Source organism: Gossypium arboreum, chromosome 1 (genome assembly GCF_025698485.1).
Source record: "Gossypium arboreum isolate Shixiya-1 chromosome 1, ASM2569848v2, whole genome shotgun sequence".
In the NCBI taxonomy this organism is placed as follows: Eukaryota; Viridiplantae; Streptophyta; class Magnoliopsida; order Malvales; family Malvaceae; genus Gossypium; species Gossypium arboreum.
In genome coordinates this window covers 123380666-123408337 of record NC_069070.1, presented here as the reverse complement: position 1 = coordinate 123408337, position 27672 = coordinate 123380666, and the positions used below count along the sequence as shown (strand labels likewise).

General features: G+C 34.0%; 4 protein-coding genes across 5 annotated transcripts; 1 reads left to right on the top strand and 3 right to left on the bottom strand.

Moving 5' to 3' along the window:
• The first annotated feature begins 96 nt into the window (after window positions 1–96).
• Window positions 97–6381, top strand: LOC108480671 (peroxisome biogenesis protein 5-like). Its single transcript, XM_053025333.1, has 3 exons — window positions 97–252; window positions 334–558; window positions 6037–6381. Exons 2-3 carry the CDS (start codon window positions 382–384, stop codon window positions 6145–6147), a joined length of 288 nt encoding a protein of 95 aa, XP_052881293.1. The 5' UTR covers window positions 97–252; window positions 334–381; the 3' UTR covers window positions 6148–6381.
• A 4374-nt stretch (window positions 6382–10755) lies between these two features.
• On the bottom strand, window positions 10756–13978 carry LOC108480265 (uncharacterized). 2 transcript variants are annotated; one of them, XM_017783192.2, is made up of 2 exons: window positions 13795–13978; window positions 10756–12918 (listed from the first exon to the last, which is right to left on the bottom strand). In XM_017783192.2, the coding sequence occupies exon 2, from the start codon at window positions 12737–12739 to the stop codon at window positions 10955–10957; it is 1785 nt and encodes a 594-aa protein (XP_017638681.1). In that variant the 5' UTR covers window positions 12740–12918; window positions 13795–13978; the 3' UTR covers window positions 10756–10954. The 2 variants fall into 2 exon arrangements, with proteins under 2 accessions (XP_017638681.1, XP_017638682.1); XM_017783193.2 differs by having other exon boundaries at window positions 10756–12905.
• A 2701-nt stretch (window positions 13979–16679) lies between these two features.
• On the bottom strand, window positions 16680–17792 carry LOC108482120 (uncharacterized). Its single transcript, XM_017785227.2, has 3 exons — window positions 17276–17792; window positions 17070–17174; window positions 16680–16983 (listed from the first exon to the last, which is right to left on the bottom strand). The coding sequence occupies exons 1-3, from the start codon at window positions 17318–17320 to the stop codon at window positions 16888–16890; spliced, it is 246 nt and encodes an 81-aa protein (XP_017640716.1). The 5' UTR covers window positions 17321–17792; the 3' UTR covers window positions 16680–16887.
• A 3460-nt stretch (window positions 17793–21252) lies between these two features.
• Window positions 21253–22178, bottom strand: LOC108481974 (uncharacterized). The gene has a single exon (XM_017785075.2). The coding sequence runs from the start codon at window positions 21839–21841 to the stop codon at window positions 21398–21400; it is 444 nt and encodes a 147-aa protein (XP_017640564.1). The 5' UTR covers window positions 21842–22178; the 3' UTR covers window positions 21253–21397.
• Between the last annotated feature and the right edge of the window lie 5494 nt (window positions 22179–27672).

The window sequence follows — 27672 nt, the reverse complement described above, 5'->3', positions numbered from 1 at the left end:
AGAAATCATATATAATTATTTTACTAGTTAACCATTATTTATAAAAATGTTAAGTATTATTTCAACAAATAAAAATATTATATTTTTGAAGGAAAAAAAACACTACTTAAATTATATTGAGTATTAAAATATGCTAAAGATAATTTGACATTAAATAAAACTTTTAATTATATTTATATAATTTGGTCGTCAAGTTGGTGAGGGGGCTTTGGGAGATAGTTCGTCTGATAACTGGGCAAATTCATATGATGAGTAAGTCTGGTAGCCTTGAAGAAGTTCACTTTATAACCTCCCTTAATTCTACATGAATGTTTTGGATGTGAAAACTTGTAGGTTCCTCAGCGGTCGGACGCTTCCAGGGGTGTCTTTGTATTTTCTGATATGAATCCATATGTTGGTCATCAAAATCCTTTAAAAGAAGGTCAAGAGCTATTGAGGAAAGGACTTTTGAGTGAAGCAGTGCTTGCCCTAGAGGCTGAAGTTATGAAAAATCCTGAGAATGCTGAAGGTTGGAGATTGCTAGGAATAACCCATGCTGAAAATGATGATGACCAGCAGGTAATCCACTTTGCTCTAGTTTGTCAGAGTTGGATAGTTCGTGTGTATTCTTACACCAAAAGACATTGTTTTTGTGTTCTTTAATACTACAAGAATTTCTATTAAGAGATGTGACTGCTTGTCTAGCTCAGCCATCTGTTCAGCATCTTTGGTTATGATTCTTTGCCTGGCATGGTTGACCATTTACCTTTCTATTCCACCTAAATCTAAATCATTTTTAATCTTGTCTAATGCCCTGTGAATACCATCATATTTTAGGAAACAGAACAACCTATTGATTAAGCAAGCAAAAAAACCTTTTGAACACAAAGGATCTATTTTCTTGTACCGCTACATTTTGTTTTTTTTTTTTTGCTGGCTTGATATAGCCATGTTGGTGTACCATGCAATGTTCATTTCTTATATATGAAAACTTCTACTGGAAAGGGATAGAAGGAGCTATTTTTCGTTTAAACATTGAAATTTGCAATATGATTGAAATTTGCAACATTGAAATTAGCCTACTCTCTGTTTACTGGTAAGTTTAATCTTGAGTGTTAAATGAGGTTGATATTCTTTAATCTACAGTTTATATAAATTTAAGGTCAGGGAATAGCTGTTTCCAATTTCTTGAACACTTGGCTGTTTTCATTTAATTACGGTGAATAAATATTTAAGGCCACTTTCCTTATACAAGTGCTGTTTGATTTCCTTTTTCAAGGAAAAATGTTGTTTGTATGGCATTATTGTGTGTTTTCTAATAGAATCGAAAGTAAGAAACTTTGGGATCATTAACATCAATTTTAACTAGAAGAACATGGTCATATTTGGAGTGAAAAGTCTTGCATTTTATCTGGTGCTAAGGTGGTGCATATTAGTCTGTCCATGGATCAATGCATATTTAGTTTTCTTTTCACATTGCTAGGTGCTTGCACTCGTCAGTAAGGATCGGGGTAGATTTTCTTTAAAATAGTTGAGTGGAGCTTATCGATGAACTTAGTTGGAATTGTTTGTGTGCTGGTAGATTTTCACATTGCAGGCTTGTTTGAGCTCACTTATTCTAATGAGCTTACAGCTTTGCATGTTGAGTTCGCCATTGCATGAATGGTCATTTCGGAACAGTAAGTGACTATTGATTTCAACATATTCATGTATCCTAGTTAAATACATGCATGACTACTAGATACATCTTCTCCAAGTACATTCATTAAACTAGATATATCTACCCTAATACATACATTAAATATAAATACTTGCAAGTAATGAGTATATATATTCTAGAATGTTACAAATTATATCCAACATGTTCTTCCTAGCATTCATTGGATTGTCATCATGGATGCATTGTTATGCCCTTTTGTTTTTGTTTTTCTGTTTAAGGGGCATATTCCAATAAATTTCTTTTTCTTGATGATTATCCTCCATTACTCCTTTCTTGTCATCTTTGTATAGTTCTTTTGTGCATGTGATCAACTTTAGGGGAATAACCAGTTACCACTACAATTATGAACTCTTGACAAAGAAATGGAGAATTGAAGATAGTATTTTACAAATCTTTCCTTAGATAAGGAAAGCAGTAGGTTCTAGGCTAATTTAAACAAACATATAGTCGTTATCCTAAGTCAGGAAATAGGTTGGTTGGTATTTGTTGGTACATAACCATCTGTGGTCGAATGGTATTAGGGTACAAAGGAAAACATGAACAGACCGATCCTAGAAGTCTAAGGTGAAGCAAAACCATAAGAAAAACATGATTAGACATAGCTAGAGGTGTGCAAGGGCGGGCGGGCGGGCCTGAACAAAATTTTAGGCTGTTTTTAGGGCCAGCCCACTGACCAAATATGGGCCTAAAAATTTGTCTAAGCCCTGCCCGAAATAAAATTGTTAAGCCCGAACTCAGCCCGGCCCATATTAAAATTTTTTTTAGCTTATTTCATTAAATAAAAAATTTTAAAATATAATAAATCAAATACATTTAAAAACATAAAAATAAATATTAAAACAAGAAATAAATAAAAAAATGAAACTAAAACAATTCTTAAAACAATACACAAATTGAAAATATAATAAAAAAGTTGTTATATTAAAATTGAAAATAAAATGTAAATATGATTAAAAATAAAAAATATATATTTTTAGTATATAATTTGGGCTGGGCCAGGCCCGGGCAAAATAAGTTTTACTCGAGGCTCATCTCATTTTTTAAACGGGCCTCATTTTTTGCCCAAACTCATATTTCTGGCTTATATTTTTATCCTAACCCTCTCATTTTTCTAAGGGCCTTGGGCCGAGTCAGTAGTTCGGCCCATGCACACCTCTAGTCATAGCTGGTCGACTTGTCACGTGCGGTGCAGATGACCCTAAAGTGACCCTAGTCCAAAGCGGTTTGGGACCGCTAAACCGAGTCACCAAATTATTTGGATGTGATATTTATGGTCTAAAATATGTGAATATGAATGTGTGAAAATTTCAAGCTTCGATTTAGTCAATTGCATGTGAATTCAGTTATTAGGACTTATGTGACACTTTTGAAATGTGATAGGCTAATCTATAAGGACCTAATAGTGCATGTAAGCACAAGGGGGGACTTGCATGTCAAATTTCCCCCCTAATAGCTAGTGGCCGGCCATGACAAGGGATTATGGGTAAAAACATGTCATAAAACATGTTGGGACAATGGTGTATGTAAGAAAAAAATAAAATAATGAGCATGGAAATTTAATAATGAAAGGGAACAAAAAAAAAAAGAAAAGAGAATGGTGAGTGTTCCCCCCCTTTGCCGTGAGTTGAAGGAAAGAGAAGAAAAAAATTTGTTGTTCATCTTTTTTTTCATTTCTTTGAGCTGAAATTCTAAGGAAGAAGGAAGGGGTTCTTGCTTCATGCTTGGTTTGGAAGAGGATTAGGAAGAGGTTTGGCCATACTTGTGTCTAGATTAAGGTATGTTTGAGGTTGTGCCATGAGATTCATGCATGTTCTTAGTTGCTAGCTTGAGTTCTAATTAGTCCATGGTTCAAAACTTTACTATATCATGGGGATGATATTCGGCCAAGGTAGATTTTGTGTTAATGTCATTGCATGCTAAATATGAAGTTTGTTAATGATACATATGATGGTGGATTGATGACTCTTGGATTTTCTTTTTAGCATTTTTGAGTAAGACATTAAGTTTTGGAATTGATGGAATGGAGAGTATGCTTAAGTTGTGTTATGAACAACTATGTGTTAAATCGAGGTTTGCTAAGCTAGCTATTAAGATGAATGTGTTATGGAAAGAAATCGGTCTTCCTAAGAATATGATTTGTGAATGTTTATATTAGTAATAGCCGAAATTAAAGAGGTTTGATGTCTTGAACAAATGTTGATTATATGATTCAAAATGAGATATGTTAATGATGAAGTATAATCGGCCATGGAGGTAGCTCATTTTGGAAGTGTGATTGTGGTATATTTTTCTTTGTGATTGATTATAAAATTTGGCTTAAGTGAGGTAATTGGTAAAAGATGTGTTTATGATGTAATACATATGTTCTTGTAAGCTAAGTTATGTATATGTGATATCTTGCATATTGGTTGTTATGGTAAGGTTTGAGATATTGACGTATGAATATGTTTTGTTTGTGGTTCGGCAACTAATGGTTAAGTTGTTAAGTTACATGCTTGAGTAGTAAATATGTTAAGAATGGTTCTAAAATGTATATGGATGCCGTGTGATTGTGTTTGATTGGGAAGTAAATTGTTTGATTTAGTTCAAGAGCCTAGAGGATCAAAGTCGGATAAAGGAAAAGAGAAAGTAAATGAATAGCCGTGGGTATCTAGTCGTCAACCACTTCCGAGGTAAGTTTTAAGCGATTAATCGTTGAGTAAATTCAATCATAATAGGACATAATGAGTTCATTTAATAAGATATGATGTGGTCATGATATGTCTTAAACCCAAATGGTAAGTTCATAAGTGTTTGGACTTAGAAATTTAAGAGCAAATTGTGATAATTTCACAATTTGCTTGGACAGCAGCAGTAATGTGATTTTAGAAAATCACTATAAATTGTTGGTGTGGAATTATAGGCTGAATAAAATATGTAATCAAAGCTTAGTTGGTCTAATTTCTTATAAAAGAGACCGTGGAAGCAAAGAAATTTCCTATAAAGAGATATTTAAAGTTGTGTGGGACGGTGTCAGAATGACTCCGAAATCCTCTGTTCTGTTTTTGGAAAATCATTATAATTTGTACAAAAATGGTTATAAGATAAGATTTATATACTTAGACTCCTTAATGAGTCTAGTTTTAAATGAAATCAAATAGAACACATTTTGAATTCTGTACAATGAGAAATTTGATTTGTAGTGAAGAGTGGTCAGATTAGTCAAACAGTGAAACAGGGGAAACTTTAAGAAAAATCTGGTATTGATTGGCCACACCTAAAATTCTGAAAATTTTATGGATGAAAGATACGTGAGTCTACATTCGAGGAAAATTAACGGCAATTGATTTTGAGTTTTGTAGCTCCAGTTATAAACAATTTAGTGACTGTTGCTCAGGAAAACTGCATGTAGTGAATATGTGATTTTGTTGTAAACTTTGATAAAACTATTTGAGTTGCTTATAAGCTATTGCTGAAATTGATGTACAAGAAAAATATGAAATATGTATGAGATATATATATGTGATAAGGCCTAATGGCCAATGTGATGAATGTGAAAGTGTGTATATATGTGATAAGGCCTAATGGCCGATGTGATGAATGTGAAAGTGTGTATATATGTTATATATGTGATAAGGCCTAATGGCCGATGTGATGAATGAAAAAGTGTGTATATATGTGATAAGGCCTAATGGCCGATGTGATGAATGTGAAAGTGTATATATATGTGATAAGGCCTAATGGCCAATGTGATAAATGTGAAAGTGTATATATGTGATAAGGCCTAATGGCCGATGTGATGAATGTGAAATATATGTGTGATATGTATATATGGTAAAGCCGAATGGCTAATGTGAATGTTGTAACATGTGATTAAATGTACATAAAACTTGAAATATGTTAGGGTGAGACCCGATGACTACGTGTGGAGATTATGTCCGGTAAGACCCGATGACTACGTGTGGAGATTATGTCGGGTAAGACTTCGTAATAAGAATTGCTTATAAATATACGCAATGCGAAAGGTTAAACAGTATGTACTCCAAGTTTATATATGATGCACACGAGAGCAATCTATGGGACTATTCCTATGATTATGTGACATCGGTTTAGTGTGAGAGGTTATGTGAAATCATATGATATATCTATGTCACATGAGCTCACTTTTATGTGAGAGTTTATCCGCCTATTGTATATGATGAGATGTGCATATTCGGAAAAGGGATAGTATGCCGAAAGAAGAGTGAAATAAAAAACGAACAACTATGTTATAATTTGGTTGTTATCTGTTGACACCGCTTAAAACTTACTAAGTATTGTAATGCTTACTCGTTTACTTTGTTTCCTCTGTTTTATAGATCTCATTGGAAGCTACTGTGCTCGGGGATCGTCAAGAACTAGTCACACTATCACTACCCATTGTTTGGTATCGCTACGTTTTGGAATATCTTATGGCATGTATAGAATAGACTAGTAGCGGAGGATATTTTGGTTAATGTATATAAGCCATGCGAAAATAGCTTTAAGTATACTTTGATCATAGCATTGTAATCATTTTGTATGTCGTCCATCGAGAGGTATGGAAATGTTGGTAACAGTTAGTCATGGGAATGGTTATTCATGATCACTTTTGGTATATGTATGACAAACTCTAGTTGATCCATGGAGGATCATGAAATAGGTAAAGTTTACCTTAAAATAAATCTTGGCAAAGAAGAAGTGATGTGGATGTGAAAAATCTCTAAAAATAGTAGGAATGGAATTAAATAGCGAATAAATTTGTAATCGAACCTTGATGAATCTATTTTCATAGGAAAGTAACAAACGTTCATATAAACATTATATTATGAGATGTTAAAGTTTTAGTGAGACAGGGCGTAACGGTTTCGGATCCCCGATCCGACTTTAGAAATTCATTATAAATTAACTAGAGACATTTAGAAGTCATGCCATATATGTATAGATTCCTTTTGAGTCTAGTTTCTATAGAAACAAACAAGATCGAGATTGAATCCTCTGCGGGGAGATATCCGATTCGTAATGCATGAAGGTCGGTGTAGTCAAACCACGGAATAGGGAGACTTTAACTAATAAACTGTACTAATTGGCCCGACCAAAATTCTAAGAAAAATATGCAGATGGACATATGAGTCTAGTTTCGGGAAAAATCACGAATCTGATTTTCGAGTTGTGGAACTCAAGTTATGATTTTTAAGGTGACAGTGATGCAGTTAGCCAATCGTCTGGAAAATTTTTAATTGGACTGTGAGAGTAAATGAATTAGTCGGTTAGCACCTCGTGTTCGACTCTGGTAACGGCCTCGGGTACGGGGTGTTACACCGGTAAATCAAGGTGCTTTGATTGGGAAACAAGCAGGTAGTTTGACAAGCAAGCACATCGAGGAAACACTGATTCCATGGCTCGAAGGCCTTTCGAGCAAACAAGGTTCCAGACATTCCTAAGGCATGTGCAAGTTACAAGGGTCAAGGGATGAGTTTGGAAAGCCAAGGGAATAGCTAGGCAGCTTACACGATCTTCTAAATCAATTAGGTGCAAGAAAGCCTAGGACAAGGTGGCAAAGGGGCATGCCTGATACATGGCCACCAGACAGCATGTCAACAATAGCTTGCCACCCCGGACAAGTGACAAGTGGTACCAAAGCTTCGGTTGCAAAGTCATTGAGATGATAACGAAAACTCTAGAAGAAACAACGAGCATGGAGGTCAAGAAGATGGTTGAGACCCTAAGTACTGTGAGCAAAGGCAAGGAAGTGGTTCTGAAGGGCAAGCCAATGGTGAGTCGGTTAAAGGCAATCGAGAGCCATATGGATGGCGTTGTTGCAACCATAGAAGTGCCTTGGTGGCCTTGGTGGAGGCCCTATGCAGCGAAATCGTGGAACTCAAGGGAAAGCTTTTGAGGGTTAAAGCTACGTTGACTTGCTCACCTTGGGGAATACGCGAGTATGTGAGAGAGTTTCTAAGCTCATTTTACGTAATTCTAAACCTAGAGTAAATGAGTGCCTTCTTTTGTTTCAAGGATAAACTCACAACTTCGGTGAAACTTGAGTTGGAGATTCATAACGTCAAGGACGTGGCTGATGTATAACACCCAAAATGCCTAGTGTTGAACTTCGTGTCATCTCGATGACCGAGTGAATTAAAATTATAATACGAGTGTCATTTTAGATGTCATTTAATTATTTCTTAATTATGATACGGAGTAAACATCAAAGCCGGATTGTATTCTGAATTATGAAAGTGACATAAAGACTTATTTGAAGGGGAATTAATGATGAAGGACTTGTTGAATAATTAATCGAGGCTTTGAATATAACTATGCCATACTAAATTTAAGTTAGTGGACAATGCCACACTTAACCGTGGACTTCAAGTTTTTTATTTTTCTTTTTTTAATCATAGAAGAAGAATCGCATAAATTAAATAGATACATTTATTAGGTTTCCTCCAACTAATCAACTTCACACTCCTCGAGCGAATGCTTATGATACTATTATTAACATTGCCTATCACACTAATACATTGTTGTTGCAGCCGCAAACTCCTTTCTAATATTCAAGCTCTACGCTTCCATAGGTTCCAACATAATACTCCAAAGAGAATCTCCCACCTAGTACTATCTCAAGCAAAGTAAGGATTAGAAAGAATCTAGTTAGTCCATTTTGGAATCTACATAATCATGAATTCAACAAATTTATCCTCCCAAACTAACCGCTTCCAAATGACCGACACTACGATACATCTACAAAGCACATGGTCCAAAGTTTCATCCTCAACTCCGCATACTTCAAACCTTGGACCAATGGTCATATGTCTTCTCTTCCTTTCATTGTTTGTTAATAATTTACCCAAACACATTAACCATAGGAAAACTTAAATTTTTTTGGGTCCTCTAAAACGCCATAGTGGTTTCCACCATTCTTGAACCTCTCCATTTAAATTATTTGATGCCACTGAATAGGCCGATTTGACAGTGAATCTCCTATTAGCATCCTATCTCCAAGCCAAAGAATCCACATTGCCCTCTTTGCTCGGCGGAAGCATTGCTGCCAATTTAAGCAAAATATTGTATGGTAAAACATCTTCCAATAAACTCTAATTCCAATCACCATTTGGTGTAAACATTCAAGCAATCGACCCATATATGATTTTGTCACTATTCCTCTAATTCCAATCTTCCAATCAGTGATCCAATGTCAGACAGCCACACATCTCTCCAAAAATCAACATTTCCACTATTTCCAATATTCCAAACCATTCCTTGACGAATCTCCCATACTTGGCATACTCCTTTCTAAAGTCTCGAGCAATTATTTCACTTGTTAGAAAGAGGCAGCATCTCATTCCATCTATATTTCGTACGCAGGACTTGCACTCATAGTTTTTTCACATGTATCGCCATTTGGAACCCAATTTTCATAATAAAAAAAATTCATTTTGTTTTTGGGTACATTTTATGCCAAGCCCCCTTTCCAATGTAGGCTTGCAAACCTGCTCTCAAATACAAAATACTAGTATCGAAATTCATGGCATCTCGGTGACTAAGCAAATTAAATTTTTGAATACTAGAGTTGTATTAGGTGTATACTTTAATATGAGAAATTAGGTTCTTTTCTATACTTATATAGCTTGTAATCAGACATTTTTATGTTATTTTAGTCATTTTACGAATTATATATTAGTTATCTATGATTGAATAAAATGATTCTTTTTATGATGTTCCTTAACCAATTAGGCCAATTCCAACCTAATGAAATCTAATGAGTTGATGCAGTGCGCAAGAAATGACTTGAACCGAATCAGCTAAAGAGCTAGTGGATTGGCCAGCAAGTCGGGACATTGATGCTGCACCCTGGTCTATAATCTTTCCTCAAAATGTTCATCTACAACACCACACTTGAAATGTGTGGCCCCTAAATATTGGATTCTCTCACTGTAGCTTTTCCGGTTTTTCGAAGTTGAATAGCTGATTGACTGATTCACAGGTCTGCACATCATTCCTCTAAATTCACTATACAATTTGGGCATAGAATATACCATAACAAAGACGGTCATGGCATGGGGTTTGAGCTTTGGGTTTTGCTCTAGTGGGATGTCTGAATCCCTCTTCCTCAAAAATCCTGTAATTTTGACTGTGGATCCATTTATTATGAAAATCATTATGAGTGGATGGACAGATGGATACGAATTAAAAAAAAGAAAGAAAAAAAGGTAGAAGTGGGAGGTAATTGACCTCTAGAAGAATTTAAGACCCAGTTCACCAGCATTTTTCTTCATGGAATTCCATCATTTGACGACCAAAGCTTGTTGTTCTTCATTTGAATTCTCCATGTCTCTTCACGCCTTTTCGTATAGAAAGATAGCAATATATACAAAATTATGGAGGGCTAGTATTTTGGCAAATAAGTATCCTTATGAGTGATTTTGGAGCTCCTGCTCTGCAAACAAGATCCATCAATGACCCAGGACAACTCCCGTGATTGATGATGCAAACAACAAAATTTGGAGCCATGACCCGCGGTTCAGTGCAAGTGATGACTAGGATGAACAAACTTTGTAATGAAACAAGGGAAGAGTAAAGCATGGGAATAGCTCTTGAAGCAGGGGATTCATATTCATATCTGTCAATTAAGGTTTAAACCCACCACCTCTTCTTCACCTCCATCTCCATCTGCAACTTCTTAAAATATAGGATTAGGTGGCTGTACAGTACAAGGAAATACAAACTTGACCTACAACTCAACAAAAAGTTTCAAGAGCTACTCCCATGCTTTACTCTTCCAGCCACTGCCTACTTCACGTAATGAAACGTAGCAATTTTTGGTGACTTTTTCAGTTAATTGACAGTTTTGGTTAAAAAAAAAAGTCATTTGGTTGTATTTTTTTTCATAAAAACTCAATTGACTTTTTGCTAAAAGCATTTTTAACCTTTAAGTTCATATTTTTATTTTTAACTTTTTATCTTTAAATATGCAGTGGTGATAGTTCAAAATATATAAAAGTTTTAAATTTTGTTAATAAATTCAACAAGGATCCAGAAGACACCTTCTACTGGATGTATTTGAGTGCAATAAAAGGCCCAACTGAATTTCTCATCAAGAGCAAAAGTTGCAAAACTAAAGCCAGAGCCATACGAACTTGAATCCAGTTATACATACATACATACATACATACTGAGAGATACAATGGAGATTTCCTATTTCACATTGGGTGCAGAATTAAATATGGCCACCCTAGTACCATATTCATAATCTACAACCTACTTAAGTACAAAATTAGATCCTACAAGGCTAGAATCAATAACCTTCATAATATCTGCTTTGCAAGTTGTTTTATAGTGACCGGTCTGGTTACATCTGCTACAATGCACCGTGTGTTTCTCACGATTAAGCTCCCCTACGCATATCCGTTTCTTTTCAGGGCGTCCTGGAGGCCGACGAAACTTGGGCGGTCGCACGACTTGAGCATCCTCATTCAAAGTACTAGGCGCCTCATCGAACTTGTTCCAGTCAATCTTCTGAGGAATGGGGTATATCTCTTCTGAATATGCCTCATGATAACTGGCAACTGTAAAGCATTTCTCTGCGAAAGCATATACATCTTTTCGACATGACATGATTGCTGCCGCAGCATGTGCACAAGGTATTCCATAAAGTTGCCAATCACGACATGAACAAGAGTGTTTCCCAATATTCACAATGTCTGATCGTTCAGCTGATATAACCTCAAATTCTACTTCATCTGACCGCAGAACTTGATATGTTGATGCACGGCTGATAACTTCTTGCATGCGTGTCTCAGCACTAGGGGCTAGTACAGAAAACCAAGAATGACTTCTAGTTCGACGGTCCTCAAACTCAGACATCAATTTGTTGTGAATTTGCTCAACCACCTGTATTATGGGTAACTCTAAAGCATCAAGAATCCAACGATTAAATTCCTCAATGTTTGATGAGAGGTGCCCATAACGTGTCCCTTCGAAATACAACAATGCCCAGCGGGAAGGAGGAAATTGCTGTATCCACTTTGCAGCTTCAGGAGAAGCCTCCTCTATTTCAGCCATTTTCTCTTTAAAAACAGTCGTAGTTGTAGCATATGCAGCTTTCCAGAGAAGATGGAAAAGCCTTGAGTTCTTGAACTCTTTGCTAATGCTTTCACTAAGATAGCTCATGCAAAAGGCATGACAAGAATTTGGGAACTTTCTCCTTATTGCATCTAAAGTGCCTTTTTGACCATCTGATAGAAAAGTGAGCTGTGGCATTTTCTCAGAATTCATCTCCAAAGCCTTATGCAACTCTGATAAGAACCAGATCCAGCTATCATCATTTTCTGTATCAACAACGCCAAATGCAAGAGGAAATAAACCACCATCAGCATCAAAAGCAGTTGCTGAAAGCAAAGTACCGAGGTATTTGCTTTTAAGCTGGATTCCACCAAGCCCAACAATAGGCAAGCATCCACTCAAGAATCCACATATGGATGCATGAAAGGAAACAAATAGCCGCTGGAAACGGTTATCTGCACCAGTGGTGAATAACTCTGCAATACTTCCAGGGTTTGTTTTCTTTATTTCCTCACAAAATGTGGGAAGCATGCAGTATCCTTCTTCTGAAGAGCCATAAATAGCAGCAAGTCCCCGTTCCTTTGCACGCCAAGCTTGCTTGTATGGTATGATGATCCCATATTGTTTATGAATGTCATGCAATATATCCTTTGGTTTGTAATTGATGTTATCCCGTAGTCGTTCCTCTATAAAACTCACAATCCAATCCACAGAAGCTTGATGGTGCCCATTTTGTGCATTTTTCCCACAAGTATGTGTTCCTTCAAGACTTCTAATTGTGAAAGTTGGAGAATTGGGAAGCTTAACTGCACGAATACGCCATGGACATCCTTCTGTGGCGCACTTGGCAAAGTAACGGACAAGGTCACTCTTTATAACACGCAGCTCAAAGTGCTGTGCAATGGCAGCTTCCTTAATAGCATTACGGAAGGCCTTGACATCAGGGAACTCCTGACCAACAACAAAAGTGTGGTCTTCCATGGGGCAACCAATACAAATTATGACTTCATTCCATGCAATGACCAACTTACCATTGTCTTACCCAAGAAGGCAAGAGAGCTAACTTTTTTCAGTCAGGTAAAGAAGTTAAGAGGGCCAACAATTTTGAAGCCAATGAACAAACCATTCAGGGAGCTCCAAATGAGCACTGTGAAGAATAACTATAACAAAATGAACATTTGACATTAACAGAAGTAAACTAATACCGTCAACTGCTTAAAGTGAAATTTCATGAATAGTGAAAATTGAGAAGATATGATTCAAATGGTTCACATCTGACCATATGTACAAACAACCAAAGCATGAAATAAGCAATACCTAATTCATTGGAAACATACATAACAGTATAACTGTATTGCTAGGAGACAAAGGAGTATCCTAGATATACTTCAAATTATTATCTTAACTGAATAAACGAAACTATGCCATCCTTCCTAAAGATAAGCTAATTGCTAAACACCCAATCTTCATATTTGCAAGCAGCAATTTACTTCTAAACAAGAAACAAGTACTAGTAATAATCTATTAAAACCAGGTTCTAAACTCATCTACCAAAATAAAATGCTTATATAATGTAAAAATTCAAACTTTTGAACAGCTTACATTTTACTACAGTGATCACAATGGAAATTGTCCTCATAATTTCAAATAATAATTTTTATTTTATTTTATTTCGCATGTATCCTTTTGAGCTCAAATTCACTCTACGAAAGTTTATAAGAGGAAAATCCAGAAAGAAAATAAGAGAAAAAAACTACCAGGCCACTTTGATAGCTACTTTCAAGCACCAAGAAAAAATAAGAACTTTTGAAAATGTAAAGAAAAATTGAAATAAGGAAATCATTCTAACCTTTTCCCGTTATTAAGACTCCCATGCCAATAACAACAAAACCAAAACAAAATTACGTCCAAAGAAAGGAACTTTCAACCAAAAAGAAAAAACAGGGGAAATAAAGATGAAAAAGATAAAGCTAATGACCAATCATTTAGCAACAAGAATATCAAAATCTTTTCTCATAGAATGATTTTTAACTGACCTTAAATAGATTTGAAGAAGGTTAGTGGAAAGGTCCAAAGAGAAGAAAGTAATCTTCTTCAATTCGTTTTGGGGAAAGATTTGGGGGTAAAAGTTTAGTAATCGGGAGAAGATTAGGGTTGATAAGGTCACGTTAAGGATATTATTGTCTTTTTCAAATCTATACATGAGTGTGTTCCGGTTATACCGTTATTTATTTTGTACTTGTATCTTTTACCTTTTTAAGTTGGACGGAATTTTTCTAATTTTCTTTTTGATTGAATTTAGTATTTGAGTTTTTCTTTTATCTCAATGTCAAATATTTATTAGACCACATAATATTTAATTTAGATATTAAATTAGTTGAAATTACCATAAAATAGAAGAAAAAACAATGCAAAATACATCTAGAAGAAATACTAAATAAAATAAAACATCTACCTTAACTTTGTTAAGAGTTTTATTAATTTTATAAACAGTTGATTTTATATTAGATATCAATTTTTTTCGTTTGTTTAGAAAGGGGAAGTCAACAATTACCATCCTGTAGAAACATTACAGTCATTGAACAACAAAGTAAGAAGGCTCCTATATAACTAATTCTATTTATATAAATTAATGGTGCACATAAAAACCTTATAACTTACAAAAGCACAGTGAACTTTGTGTTGGGCAAAACCAGGGGCTATGGGTTAGATAATCCTTATTTTTGTTTTGTAGTATAATTATGCGTTAACAATAAATTAATTTAATTGATAAAATTTAGTCACTCTCATGACTTATATATTTGTAGCAAAGAGAAGGAAATATTCTTGCTTCTTTTGAAGAGGTGTTATATTTTACAAGAATTATTACTCATATTTTTAATTTTTATTTTAAAATTTTACTAATTATTCTTTATTTTATGTCTAACTATTGTAATACATATATAATAAATAAGTTTTTCCCTCGAGGCATTAGGATGTATTCATTTGCATTGGTATAATATAATTGCTCGCAAAACTTATCTTAAATCTTAAATTATGAAATCTTAAATTATGACATTTGGTAATGGTAAAATTGAGTATGTAGTTGAATCACAAAGTCTGGGGGTGAAAAGAGATGAGGGGTTGTTGAAGGTGGCATTTCTTTCTTCAGACAGAGTTGGCTTGATAATACCAACAAATCATCAAGGTAAGAGAGATTGGTCCATTTGAAACTCAAAACATGCATTTCCTTGTATTTCATCAACAATGCATTTGTATCTTTCCTTCCAAAATTCAAAACTTAGTACAACAATATGAAACAGTGCACGCTTCCAATCCAGTTAAAGGATACTAACACTGCTTCTTATGATCCCCTTATCCATTGCACGGTGTACAGTCGCATAGCAAAATCAGTCAAAACAATCTTAATTGAAATTAATAAACCGGTTGGGGAATGGATGGCAGAGTCCATTGTTCTAATTGGAGTGGCTCTTCAAGTAAAATTGAATTGATTGATCAAGTAGAGTTGGGTAAGATTTGGGAACATCCCATCTTTTGCTCTCCAATTGACTTATGTTATAGGATAAGTTGGTTTTTGCTCCCATAAACTTTTCTTTAAATCCTTCAGTCCTTCGCTCCACCCAATACCCAGTTCAAATTCATTTTCCTTTTTCCTCTCTTTAGTACCAAAAGTTCAAATCTTAGAATTGATATAACATACACTTTTTTTCCATGCACTTCATTTTAAGCATCAGTCATGGTCTTCCAAACTCTATTAATGGTATGATCCAATCCCTTTTCATACTAATGTGTAAAAGACATGAAGATTCTTCATTTTCTGCTTTCTGGTAACCATTACTTCACATATAATCTTAGAGCAGCAACTGACTAACTAAAAACCAGTTTCTGTATGTTTTTCTATGAAATTTATTCAAAATAATCCATAATATTGGTTTTCATTCAATTATGTTTGTTTCTGACCGTGTTTTATCGATGTTTACACACTCATCTTTTCTTGGGTAGTCCGCAAGCCTTAAGCAATAAAAGAACCAGGGGGACTATTGAAACAGTGTAATAAAGGATCAAACCATGCCAGAAGCAATCAAATGCCTTTTTCATGAACATCTGGATTCAGTTTTTGATTCTGAGAAGAAAATGAGGCACTTTATCAAAGATTTCAACAGCAGAAAAAGCCTTACAACATATCACAGCAGCCTCAAGTACAAAGAAGAATATAGCACCTATGTTAAGGACTTTAAGAATCAGAAGCAAACATAAATTGACAGAAAAAGGAAAAAGCTTGAATTAATGGAGTTCATACTTGTATTTAGTACTTAGAAACACAGAACTAGCTCTGCTATTGGGATCGAACTTCAAGCTTTTCTTAGTTATACTTTTTCGGTTTTGCTATTAAATTATTTTGATTTTTAAGAGAATTTGCAGATAAGAAGACTGTAGCTACTGAGGAAAACTTGCTGTTAAATACTAGATAAAGCTAATTCAAACACATTGATTCCATCACTGTTAAACAAAGCCCTATTGCTTGGGACACTCACATCAAACTAGCAGGATCAGAGTTTTATATACAGAAAACTAGCAAGATTTGGTCATATTTCTTCCTCTTTTTTGTTTCATTAATAAACCCTTTCTTCTATCACTAATGATAAAAATCATTGTTTTGGCAACCTAGTCGTCCTCCATTTGCTTGATCGCCCATTACCTCGTGCAGAAAACAAGTGGTTCTAGCTTTTGAGGTGTGAACCTAGATGAGAGGAGACTAGTAAGGGAAGTATTTAGAGAAAACTTAATATTAGCAAAGATTTCAGTTTAAACACAACGGCGACTACCTTAAAGGTTTTTATTGTCATCTAAGAGGATCACCATTAGAGGTCAAACATTTAAAAAACTTCAGGTTATGATAATTGAGCTCGATGCGGAAAAATAAAGTTAAGGGAATTGTTATTTAAGATTTTCAGCAGTCCAAGTACATAGGTATATAATCAAAGTTTCTTTATGTAAAATCAAGAAGGAACCACAATCTTTGTTCATCATATATCATTCTCAAGTAGGCAACGGAAACAATTAAACAATTTTTTGTAGCACCAAGCAAATAACTGTGGCCCAACCAACCACAGCATCGTAAAACAGATTCATGAATCGCTTTCAGCAGTTTCCTTCCTTAACGCCTGAAGTCTTTCTTTCAGTTTCTTACTCTGTTCAAAATTGGCCTTCCTCTTCAAAGCTTTCTGCCAAATAAAAACATCGTGTTTCAAACAGAGTCACGGCAATGATATTAGAAACTGAATTCCACCTAGAGCTGAGAATAACTCACTTCCTGTCGGAAACAGCGATCGAGCTTTATCTTTAATTCTGTACATTCACCGAAGAATTTAGCTATTGGATGCTCTAAATGACACTTTTGGAACTCCTCGATGATCTGCCAAAAGATAAAGTCATATGATTAATTTAACAAGAACCAAACTTTCCTTCCAATCCAACAGCTAAAAATATTAGATTCAACACCAAGTTCGTACTTACTTCAGCACACATTGGATGCCTGTGTAAAGTAAGAGGAGGGTGCATTTTTCCAGCAGAATATATTCAACGATCTGTATTATGAAATTTAAACAATCAACAGATTTCAAATGAACCGATTAATAAATTTGCAGAAACCTCAGGGTGTGAGACGGAGGCGACGAGCTTGCTGCTTGCGAGCTGCGCAATTGACTACCGATCGCACTGCTTGCGAGCTGCGCGACTGACTACCGATTGCACTGCTTGCGAGTTGCGCGACTGACTACCGATTGCAAGGGCTGAGTTGAGCGACGGAAAGAGGCTGTGAGGGGTGGGTTGTAGAGGCTGCCGGCTGTGAATCGAGTGGAGAGAGTGAGTTCTGCCTGAACGGCGCCGGTTGAGGTCAGAGATAAGATGAACCGACAGTGAAGGGTGATCTGTCTAGGAGGAGGGTGAGGGACCGACTAAGCGTGTTTTCATTTTAGGAATTTAGGGATTAAGAATAGGCTTAATTTAATTTTTTTTAATTTGTATCGTTAAATGTTTTTGGTTTAACTACAAAAATAATTACTTAATCATGTCTTTTGGTCACTCAATTTTTCTTTTAATTTTTCAAATTAAATATTTTAGTTACTCTCCCATTAATAATTACATATTCTATTAATTTAATTTTTAATTTAAAATTCAATAAATTTTGTCATTTATATTTACAAAATTTATCATTTTAGTTTGAATTCTAAATTCAATAATTTAACTCTCAAATTTACAAATTTTACCACTTTAATTCTATTTCTAAGAAAAGTTAAAAATTTAATTTTTATTTAAATATTCCTTAACATACCTCTAAAACCCACTAAACAAAAAATAGTATTTAACACCATTCGTATTTTGCTCATTTGAACTAATGTCACCTTCGTGATGATGATAAAAAAATTAAGTTGACATAAATTCAACTAAGTGTTGTAATTTAAATTAATATAATATTTTCATTTAAATTTCTCTCAAAATTAATATTTTTAAACTATTACTTGAATAATTATTTTAAATTTTTTATTTTAAAATATATAGAAACTTAATCTTGAATAGAGAAAATAATATAATGTGAAATTTTGATAGAATGAAAAATCTTGAAAAACTTTTTTTTCGCTTTTTTTTCTTGACTTGAACATGACATCAATAATTTCCTAACATAGGTGGCCTAAGTATATCAATCAAATGACCAAAGTCCTAGGAAGTTTAGTCCAAGAATTGAATACAATCTATTGTCGATTTTATGTCTCATGGAGATGTTTAACTTTATCTCTCTCTAATACTTTTAAAATCTTGAGAATACTTTAAATTTTGTCTCATAAAATGCACCCATATCATACTACCTAAATCATCAATGAATAAACACCTATTTTGAGCATGAGAAAAAGTTTTCTTAGGACCACACACATCAGTGTAAGCCAATTCTAGCACTTCTTTGCCTCTCCTTGCTCCTTCCTTTGGAAGTGGTTGATGGTGTTGTTTGCTAAGCATATAACCTTCAAACACCTGATTTTTCTTTAACTGTTGGCAGCCCGTGCACAGTATTCTTTTGAGCAAGTAACTTGAGACCTTTGTAGTTCAAGTGCCCAAGTCTCTTGTGCCACAAACAAGAGTCATTTTCTTCTTTGACTATCAAGTTGATACTTTTCTGGTATTGAAAAAAAATAAGTGAAAGCTTTTATTATTGGTCATTTTGATTATAACAACAATTTTTCCTTTTGAAACAAGGATTTTGCACTCTTGATTCTCAAAGGATAGAGAATAATCATGCTCCAAAAGTTGCCCAATGCTCAACAAATTTTCATCTAATGCTGGCACATAAAGTGTATTATGGATTACCTTGCTTCATTGCCTCGTTTCGACCCCAATGTTGTCTTTGCCTTGAACTTCAACATATTTACCATTGTCCAATTTGACTTTTGAGCGAAATGTGGAGTTTATGTCGAGAAAAACTTCTTTATCTCTTGTCATATTGTTGCTACAACCACTTTCCAAATACCATATGTTCTTTTGCTCTTCAAATGCCTTATGGCAAGCAAAGAACAGATTCTTATCATTCTTTCCTTCTTCGGTAAATGTTGCTGTTGATTACTAAGACAAACGGTCTTTTTGCACATGTCCGAACTTCTTGCAATAGTAGCATTGTGGTTTGCCTCTATTCCAATAATCCTTCTCTTCATGGCTATTTTTTTTTTTATAAATTCCACATCATTTACTGGATCCACTATCATTGTCTCGTCCACCATTATTATTGTTTCTACCTCGTCCACGTGAATTTCTTCCTTTGTCTCAACCTCTTCCAAATCTACCACCTCTAGAAGGTTCGCCTTTGTTTTATATTAAAGATTTCTCACCATTCTTGAATTCAATAGTAAGCTTAGATTGAAACATGCTCTCAAGAGATTTATCTAAATGACGTAACAATCTTTGCTCATAGGATCTTAGTAAACCGTACCTATCAACCCTTAAATAGTCATGATTGACAAATCCCTAGTTTCTTCATTAACTACCACCATAGGATCAATTTTTTGTCAAGCTGATTAGATTTTTATCAACAACTCTACTATCATCAATAATGTCTTCATGTGCCTTCATTTGATTCACCAACTTGGACAATCTATTATGATACTTATTTATGCTTTCATGCTCTTTCATTTTTTCATTGAGATTTTGAGATATTGAAGTTTAACTGCTCTCATTTTTATGTCTCCTTTGAATTATTGTTGTAGAATATTTCATGCTTCTTTAGTTTTCTTTTTTCTTTCATAATTGTGAGAAATATGACATCCGTTACTCCTCTTTAGATCATCCTAAGAACTCTGACATTTGTAATCTTCTCATTCTTTAATTCTTCAAGTTGTTCTTCATCTTCTGGATCGTGATAGCCCTCCTTGACTATTCCAAGACATTCAAGGAAGTGAATAATGCCTCTATTTTGACTGTTCAAAAATCATAATTTTCGCCGTCGATGATAGGAATTTGAACATTATTGGAGATTGTGCTTGTAGAAGTCATGATTAATTTTATTTTCACTCACACTCACGTTGTAAGGACCTCTAGCTATTGATACTTCTTAGTTGGAGAGGATTCTAGAGTTGGTGAAAGGAAGAAACACTAAACATGGAATGGATACTTTTCTCATGTCATAATTTTTTTCTCTCTTACATTTGTACTTTCTTGTAATGGCTTCATCTCTTACAACCTTTATATATATAGTTGTTGTGTGTGATTATTAGTTTTAATATATGCATCTAATAATTAATGTGTATCTAGTACATACATGCATATTACATAAATACTTTCATGCATGATTATTAGATCCCTTAGCTTCATCCATTCTTAACACAATTGATTACATGACAGCAAATTATCCAACAATTTCTTCAAAAAAAGACCATTAATTTATTTCTATACATATATTTTCTTTCAGCTGTATAGTGTGTATAGGGGGTGTGCGTATAAAGCATAAAGTTTAGGAAGAAATGGAAGTAATCCCTGAAAACTATCGTTTAATTAATGAAGAAATGGAAGTAATCCCTGCAAACTATCATTTAATTAATGAGCAAAATAAAAGCATCCAAATAGTTGGAAAAGCCAAAAAAAAAGTATCCTCAATTGTGTTGCTTAAAGGATATGAGAATGGGTTCAATCAACTCTTAATCGGACATTGGGTTAGTGTTTGGATTTCAATGGAGGATTACTGGTTCTGCAAAAGCATTCCATAATCATAGAGTAACAACCATTAGGATATAATCAATTCAAAAGATCTAATCTGAATACTGAAGAAACAGTATGTAGTAGTAATTAAGCACAGGGGAATATAGATACAGTACTGTATCCAAACCCCCTTTTTGCTGCTTTTAATTAAGACATTGGAAGAATCTGTGAGTGACATTAGCCTAGTTCATCAAGTAATTCAAGTCAAAAAACAATGAAGGAAATAGCTTTCTAAGCCTCATGTTGCCTGCCAGTTTTCTTATTCCTGGAGAAATCCAGATCCAGTTCATGGATTTTAATTACTTTTTATGAAAAACATACAGTGACATGAAAGAAAGAAAACCCAGAACAAGGGGTATTTCAATTATATTATATGTAAGATACAACAAGAGCTTCATTTCATGAAGGATGAACCTTTTTAGAAGAAAGTCCTTTCCAAGCAGATTTCATAGAAGCAGTAGCAGAATTAAGTGCAGCCTCAACGTACTTTTTGGAGGCGATAGCGGCAGCTTTTTCCATCAGGTTTCCCATTTTTCTAGCCTTGTCTGCTGTGTCTTCCAGGTCCTTCAGTTCAGCCTTTGCCATGCGTTCCATTTCCTCCTCCAACCGCCTAAACTCATCCATCGCAGCTTCCATGACTGAGTCAAGATAACCCTCAGCTTGCTGCATGCTTGTTTCAGCTTCTTTCACTTCCTCTTCTTGTTCAAGCTCCATAGCTGCCCATGCCTTGTATGATTCAATCTCAAACAGCTTCATTAGGTCTTCTATGGTGGATGGATCAAAGTTCTTGTCTTGTAATGCTTGATCTGAGAGGAAGGTGAATTCAGAGAGTAGAGCTTCCATATTTTTTTTTTTTGGAGGGGATCTTGGTGTGAACACAAGCACAGATCTAGCTGCCAAATAATGTTAGAATGAGAAACAAAACCAGTTAGTGGAATAAAAGATGTCTACTTTACTCCTATATGCCATGTCTGCTCAAAATTACAATTAAAATTAATTGTAAAACCCCAAATTTAACTAGGTTAAGATAATAAAAGTAAATGGTTTGTTTATAAATTCGTATTTTAGAAATGATATTGTTGAAGGATAATTATGAACTTTAAATATAGATAATATAATATACATGGAAAATATTAAAAATATATAGAGAGAATATTTTAGATAGAGTTTAAGAATCATGGATGAATTTTAAATTTTATTTTATTTTAAATAATAATCCATGATTAAAATTTATCTTTAAAATGTTGCCTTCTCACAAGGATTAAAATAAAAAATATATATTTATTTCTTTTTTCCCAACCAAATTAGCTAAGGGTTGCGGATAGTGTAGGGATTGGATGGCTTTCCTCATCTGAAAATCAACGGAGGATAGGAGGACTCTTAAGATAGTGAAAAGTAGGGCCATGCGCTTTTCATATAGTCAAGCCTCAACACTGTTGCCTTTATAAAAAATTCCATGGCCAATAGTAAAGCTTTCGATGGTTATGAATAATTTAAACTTTTAGGTGTATGATTTTGGAAAAAGGTTGATCAGCACATTGGACTTTATTTGGGTGACCGTTGTAACACCCAAATCAAACGAAGAGGTACGTACAGATCTGGCTATTTTCGATCAAAGACCACCCATGATTTTTTGCCTAAGTTTAAAGCCCCGAAACAAATGAAGATTGAGGTTTCAGTTGTTGGGCTTGCTTTCTAATTCATGTCCCGGCCCCCGTCTAAAACATTGACATTTCACAGACGCATCCATCCGCTATATCTTCATTTGAACAGTCGTTATTATCCAATAATTCTAAGCTGAAGTTGCTTGAGGTGATGAAATAGGCAGGAAGCAATGGAGTAGTATATAGTAAACAACAAGCAGCTCCTCTTGTCTACAGTACTTGTGTCGGCGGCTGGTATTGAAATTAGAGACTTGTATGACAAGACAATAACTCAATGTCTTCACTGCAAAAGTGAAAGTTGGATGTCGATCGACAACGTAAAAAGGATTAGCATTGCATCCAAATACACTGTTTGTTGTTGGGTTTGAAATTGTCCGACTCTCAATTTCTAATTTTATGTTACAAGCCAGTGCAATTAATGTTGACATTTAGCAAATTGAATGAAGTTAGTTGATATGCCATGCAAGGCGATTAGATATAATTACGTGAGCATTAATTGAGTAATTCCTAAGTTTGTAGGGATATGATTAAGTGCAACAATCACAATGGACGGTGCAGATCAAATAAGCGAAAACTTGGTGCAGATTTTATATCGCTCATAGATGGGTATCTGAAAAACTTACATGGGAGAATGATATTGTATTTTAAATTAGGGTAGACTAATCGGTGGATTGGAAGCATTAGCTGTTTATCATCTTATGAATCTCCCCATTCACCTCCAAGCATCTCATTATAATTATAAATTACAGAGTGGCTGGGGATCCACCACCATTAGGCATTATTTTCAGTGACTTTCAGCAGGCCAGGGTATGGACAGTAGGGAAGGGCCAGTTCTGCTCCACTTGCGCATGCAGTCTTTATATAGCATTTAATTTTATATTTGTGAATGGTGGTTAGTTTCGACGTCGATATACCATGTTTTTGAATCTTCTTCGTTTTCCATTTAATTAATATATAGCTGCTAGTTGAAAGGTGCGGACGTTGTTTTTGCGGATCACCTGCAAATGTATCATTCTCCAAGAGGCAAAGCAAGCAACGTAGTATAGAGATGGAAGGAACATGAAGTGGTGTGGTCAAAGGCAGCTATATAGTTGGCACTTGAAGGCAATGGCATCTTAATTACTTGTGTGTTTTTCAGCAACTATAAATGTAATGTCGTATATTAGTAGATAATGTAGGGTAAAGGGCCACATGCTCTTCGCTGCATGCTATCCTTCCCTTGGCCGACATCATTCAGAATTTCTTCATTGGTTGGAATATGTGCAGACGGAGACGGAGGCTGAGCTTCTCTTCCTCCCTCATCTTTAAACTAATTATTTAAAACCTAACTTAACAACACTGTTGGGGGCAAGAACTGTCCCTCCTTTCTCTTTTCATTCATACTACACCTAACATTTTATATATTTTATTAAAGTACCATTATAATATAACAAACATATTACATATTGGACCTATATTTCCCGTCTGTTAACTCAATCTTCCTATTTATGTATATTTTTTTAAGATCTTAAACCATTTGATAAATTTCACTACGTTTTTTTTTTTAATGAGAGTGGAGCAATTACATCACTATGAGTTATGACAAAGGGCAAGCGAAACATTCATTTTTTTTCAGCTTTTTCCCGACAAAGTATTTATTTTACGGTTTCAAGTCCCAACTGTTTGATAGCTTCTCTATATATACCAATATTATTATTACGTTGCCAGTTCCGGACTTCCTTTTTTGTTTTGGGTTTTTTTTTTAATTTATGTTTGATTAGAAAAAGAACAAGTTGAAATTGCGTGTGAAATGCACGTTTGATTAAAAAAGTAAAATAGGTATGCATAAAGAAATTCGTGATTGTTATGCAGTTGGGGACATTATTTAAAGTGTAGGGTAGAATTTAAACTCAACTTATTATTTTTATACATTAACTAAATTACTTTTTTTTTAAATATGCTTCAAATCTTCAAATCTTCAAACAATAAATTTCTATACACATAATGTGTGTTTGATTGATATTCAACATTACCTAATCTTCTCAACTGCTATTTAAAATCCTCAAAATAATGTAAGAACTAATCCAAAATTTTTTGGACAAAACGATTCTAGCATGTATGACAAATACACAGCAATGATGTTCCATATTGTAAAGGATTCTTTTGGTTAATGGAGGAAACATTACATATAATGGAAGATTGGATCAAACTCTGGAAAACAGTTAATGTTGGAACATTTTAAAATATTTATAGTGTTCTAATAATTATAAATAAGATACTATAAATAATTAAAAGTTATGTCACTTAGTTATTAATCAAATGTTGTCATTATTTATAGTGATTAGTTATGTTTCCTAAATTCAATAATTACGTTACTTGATTATTAACACATACTATCTAGTTGAATAATTATATTCATTGCTAAATATATGACCATCCATTTAGGTAATTTTATTCCTATGAAGAGACATGAGATCTCCTATAAATAGGAGTAGAATTTCATTGGTACGAAACACCCAAAAGCATTGAAACAATTTTTTTTTCTATTTTTCCACCATCTTTTATATTTCTAGATTGCTATATAAAGAATTACTGTAAAAATCCTTTATAAAAATTGATTATCCTTCCCATATTCTGCTCAATGCTCAATGGACTATTTCTATTACTGCAAAACGTAGACAATTATTGTACTTCATTGTATCCTCGAGTTTTATTTACTAATATCTCTTTTGCACACCAAAATATAGGTAGCGGCGAATAGAACCTTAAAGATAACGGCATTATTACACGCCTTGAAGCCTTTGTTAATTTCTCATAAACTTATTTTTATCTCCACATTCTAACAAACAAGTGTAGTAGCAGGTAGTGGTGATGGAAACAATTAGGGGCTGAAAAAGATGAGAGCTACGGTAGTTATCATGATTGTAGAAAGAAAGTTATAAAGAGAATTTTTAAAGCACTCAAGTTTGCCATACGATTCAAAAGTCCCCTCAAATGAAACAAGTGGCATATTTGATAGGATGTGGGAGAGATATAGGTTAATTCACAAGAATGTTTTAAGAATAATGGGTAAAGTGAATGAAATCAAGTTTATGTTACTTATAGTGAGTAATGGGGGAGAAGTTATGAAGATAGTGAATATAATAATAGTTTTTGAAACTCATTTTAGAAAGAAAAGTACTACTTGCAAACTTAAGTGCAAGTGCACAATTTAATCAACAAGAGAGAGAAAAACCATTAGTACTAAAAAAAAAAAAGTAAAAAGGAGAACTCTTAATATATTTTACCCTCCAAATCATACTTTTCAAAATATCCTAGTAGTAAAGCGAAATTAAGAACACTGTAAACCCTTTTAAACTTAACTCTACAACCTTTGCGTTTAATAATATAGATGTATGGTTAGGCTTTCAATCGGACATATCTTTTATTTTGATAATGAAATGAAAGAAAAAAACATTAAATGTGGCAGGGATATCTAACCGATTAAAATAGTGATATATATTCTGTAATTTTGATTTTATACCTTGACTGATTGAGAAGTGTCAAAATCATGAATAACCCATTTATAAAAACACTGTTACTCCAAATATATTTGATGTAATTAATAGTGGTTTGAATCGTAACAAAATTCTAAATTTTTAATTTTTAATTGTGTATTTAAATTATGTATTAAATATCAAATTCAATTTTATGTCGAATTTTTTTGTGGATCAAATAAAAAATATATGTCACGACCTGTCAATCGTTAAGGTACTATGATCACTTACTTAAGCTGCGCCACACTAGTGACATAATGTAACATTCCGAAATAGGGCCTAAACGGAACAGTGGTTGCGAAACCACAAATTCAGGGTAAAATAAAAATAAAAATAAAATAAAAAATATTTTATTATTATTTTGAGGTTCATGGTATGATTACATGATTGTGTGAAAATTTCGTGATAAAATTCTATGCATAAAGTGCTTAAATTGAGGTTAGGGACTAAATCGAATAATTTGCAAAACTTGTATTCTAGAAGTTTTAGTATGAAATTATTTTGGAATATTAATTAGGAGATCTTAAATGGTAATTTGACCAATTTTAAGTTCATGGACAAAATTAGGACATGGAAGGAATTTTTGAAAGTTTAGTAAGGAGGGCATTTTGGTCATTTGGTTATTAACATTAATAAAAAGGTAAAACAGATGATAAAATTGTATCATCTTCTTCAAGTTACCAGCAGAACCTTACCTCTCTCCATAGCTGGGGTTTCTTCAACTTTCAAGCTTCATAGTAAGTGATTCCAAGCCTGCTTTTAATGATCTTTACGTTTTGAAGTCCCTAGCTCGATAAAGCTTATGCTAGCAATAATTTAAGTTAGGAATCAAATTTGGAAAAATACCCATAGGTGAAATTTGTGTATTTTGATGTTTTATGATGGAATATGAGGTTTTAAATTATGTTAGACAACTTGTGCTACTTGGTTTTAAGTGAAAACGAGTAAAAGGCTTAATCGGTAAAAATACCTAATAGTCATAAGTACATGTTAGTGTGTGAATTTGATGTTGCCATAGAAGGAAAAATGATCAGCATGTCATAAACATAAGAAAATAGGATGAAGTTTAATTTACGAGCCTTGGGGCAAAAGTGCAAATATGTGAAAGTTTAGGGCAAAATGTAATTTTTCCAAAGTTTGAGTAAAGGGTTGTTTTGATAAATGTTGATATTAAATAAGCTAAATTTGCTATTATAGATCAAGAAGAGCGAAATTCGAGAGTAGATCGGGAAAAGAAAAGTAAAGGACTAAATTGTAAAGTTTAGTCACATTTTGTATCGAGGTAAGTTTACAATAAATAAATGCAATATTCTTTTATTTTACATTATTATTGTCAATTTCAGCATTTATATATTATGTTATGAAAATATTTAAAGTCGAATTTAAGGTGAAGTGACAGGAGAAAAGTGTTAGAAAGCCCCAGTTGAACCCTAGGAATGTTAGGATATTAGGGTTGATGAGACGTAATGAAATGAGCCATGTAAGTCCATATTAG

Coding starts and splice junctions, on each gene's coding strand:
- LOC108482120 (XM_017785227.2), bottom strand. CDS start 17,320: ATGCACCCTCCTCTTACTTTACACAGGCATCCAATGTGTGCTGAA. Junction 17,175..17,275: donor GGCATCCAATGTGTGCTGAA/GTAAGTACGAAC, acceptor ATCTTTTGGCAG/ATCATCGAGGAGTTCCAAAA. Junction 16,984..17,069: donor ATCGCTGTTTCCGACAGGAA/GTGAGTTATTCT, acceptor TTTATTTGGCAG/AAAGCTTTGAAGAGGAAGGC.
- LOC108481974 (XM_017785075.2), bottom strand. CDS start 21,841: ATGGAAGCTCTACTCTCTGAATTCACCTTCCTCTCAGATCAAGCATTA.
- LOC108480265 (XM_017783192.2), bottom strand. CDS start 12,739: ATGGAAGACCACACTTTTGTTGTTGGTCAGGAGTTCCCTGATGTCAAG.
- LOC108480671 (XM_053025333.1), top strand. CDS start 382: ATGAATCCATATGTTGGTCATCAAAATCCTTTAAAAGAAGGTCAAGAG. Junction 559..6,036: donor AAAATGATGATGACCAGCAG/GTAATCCACTTT, acceptor TCTGTTTTATAG/ATCTCATTGGAAGCTACTGT.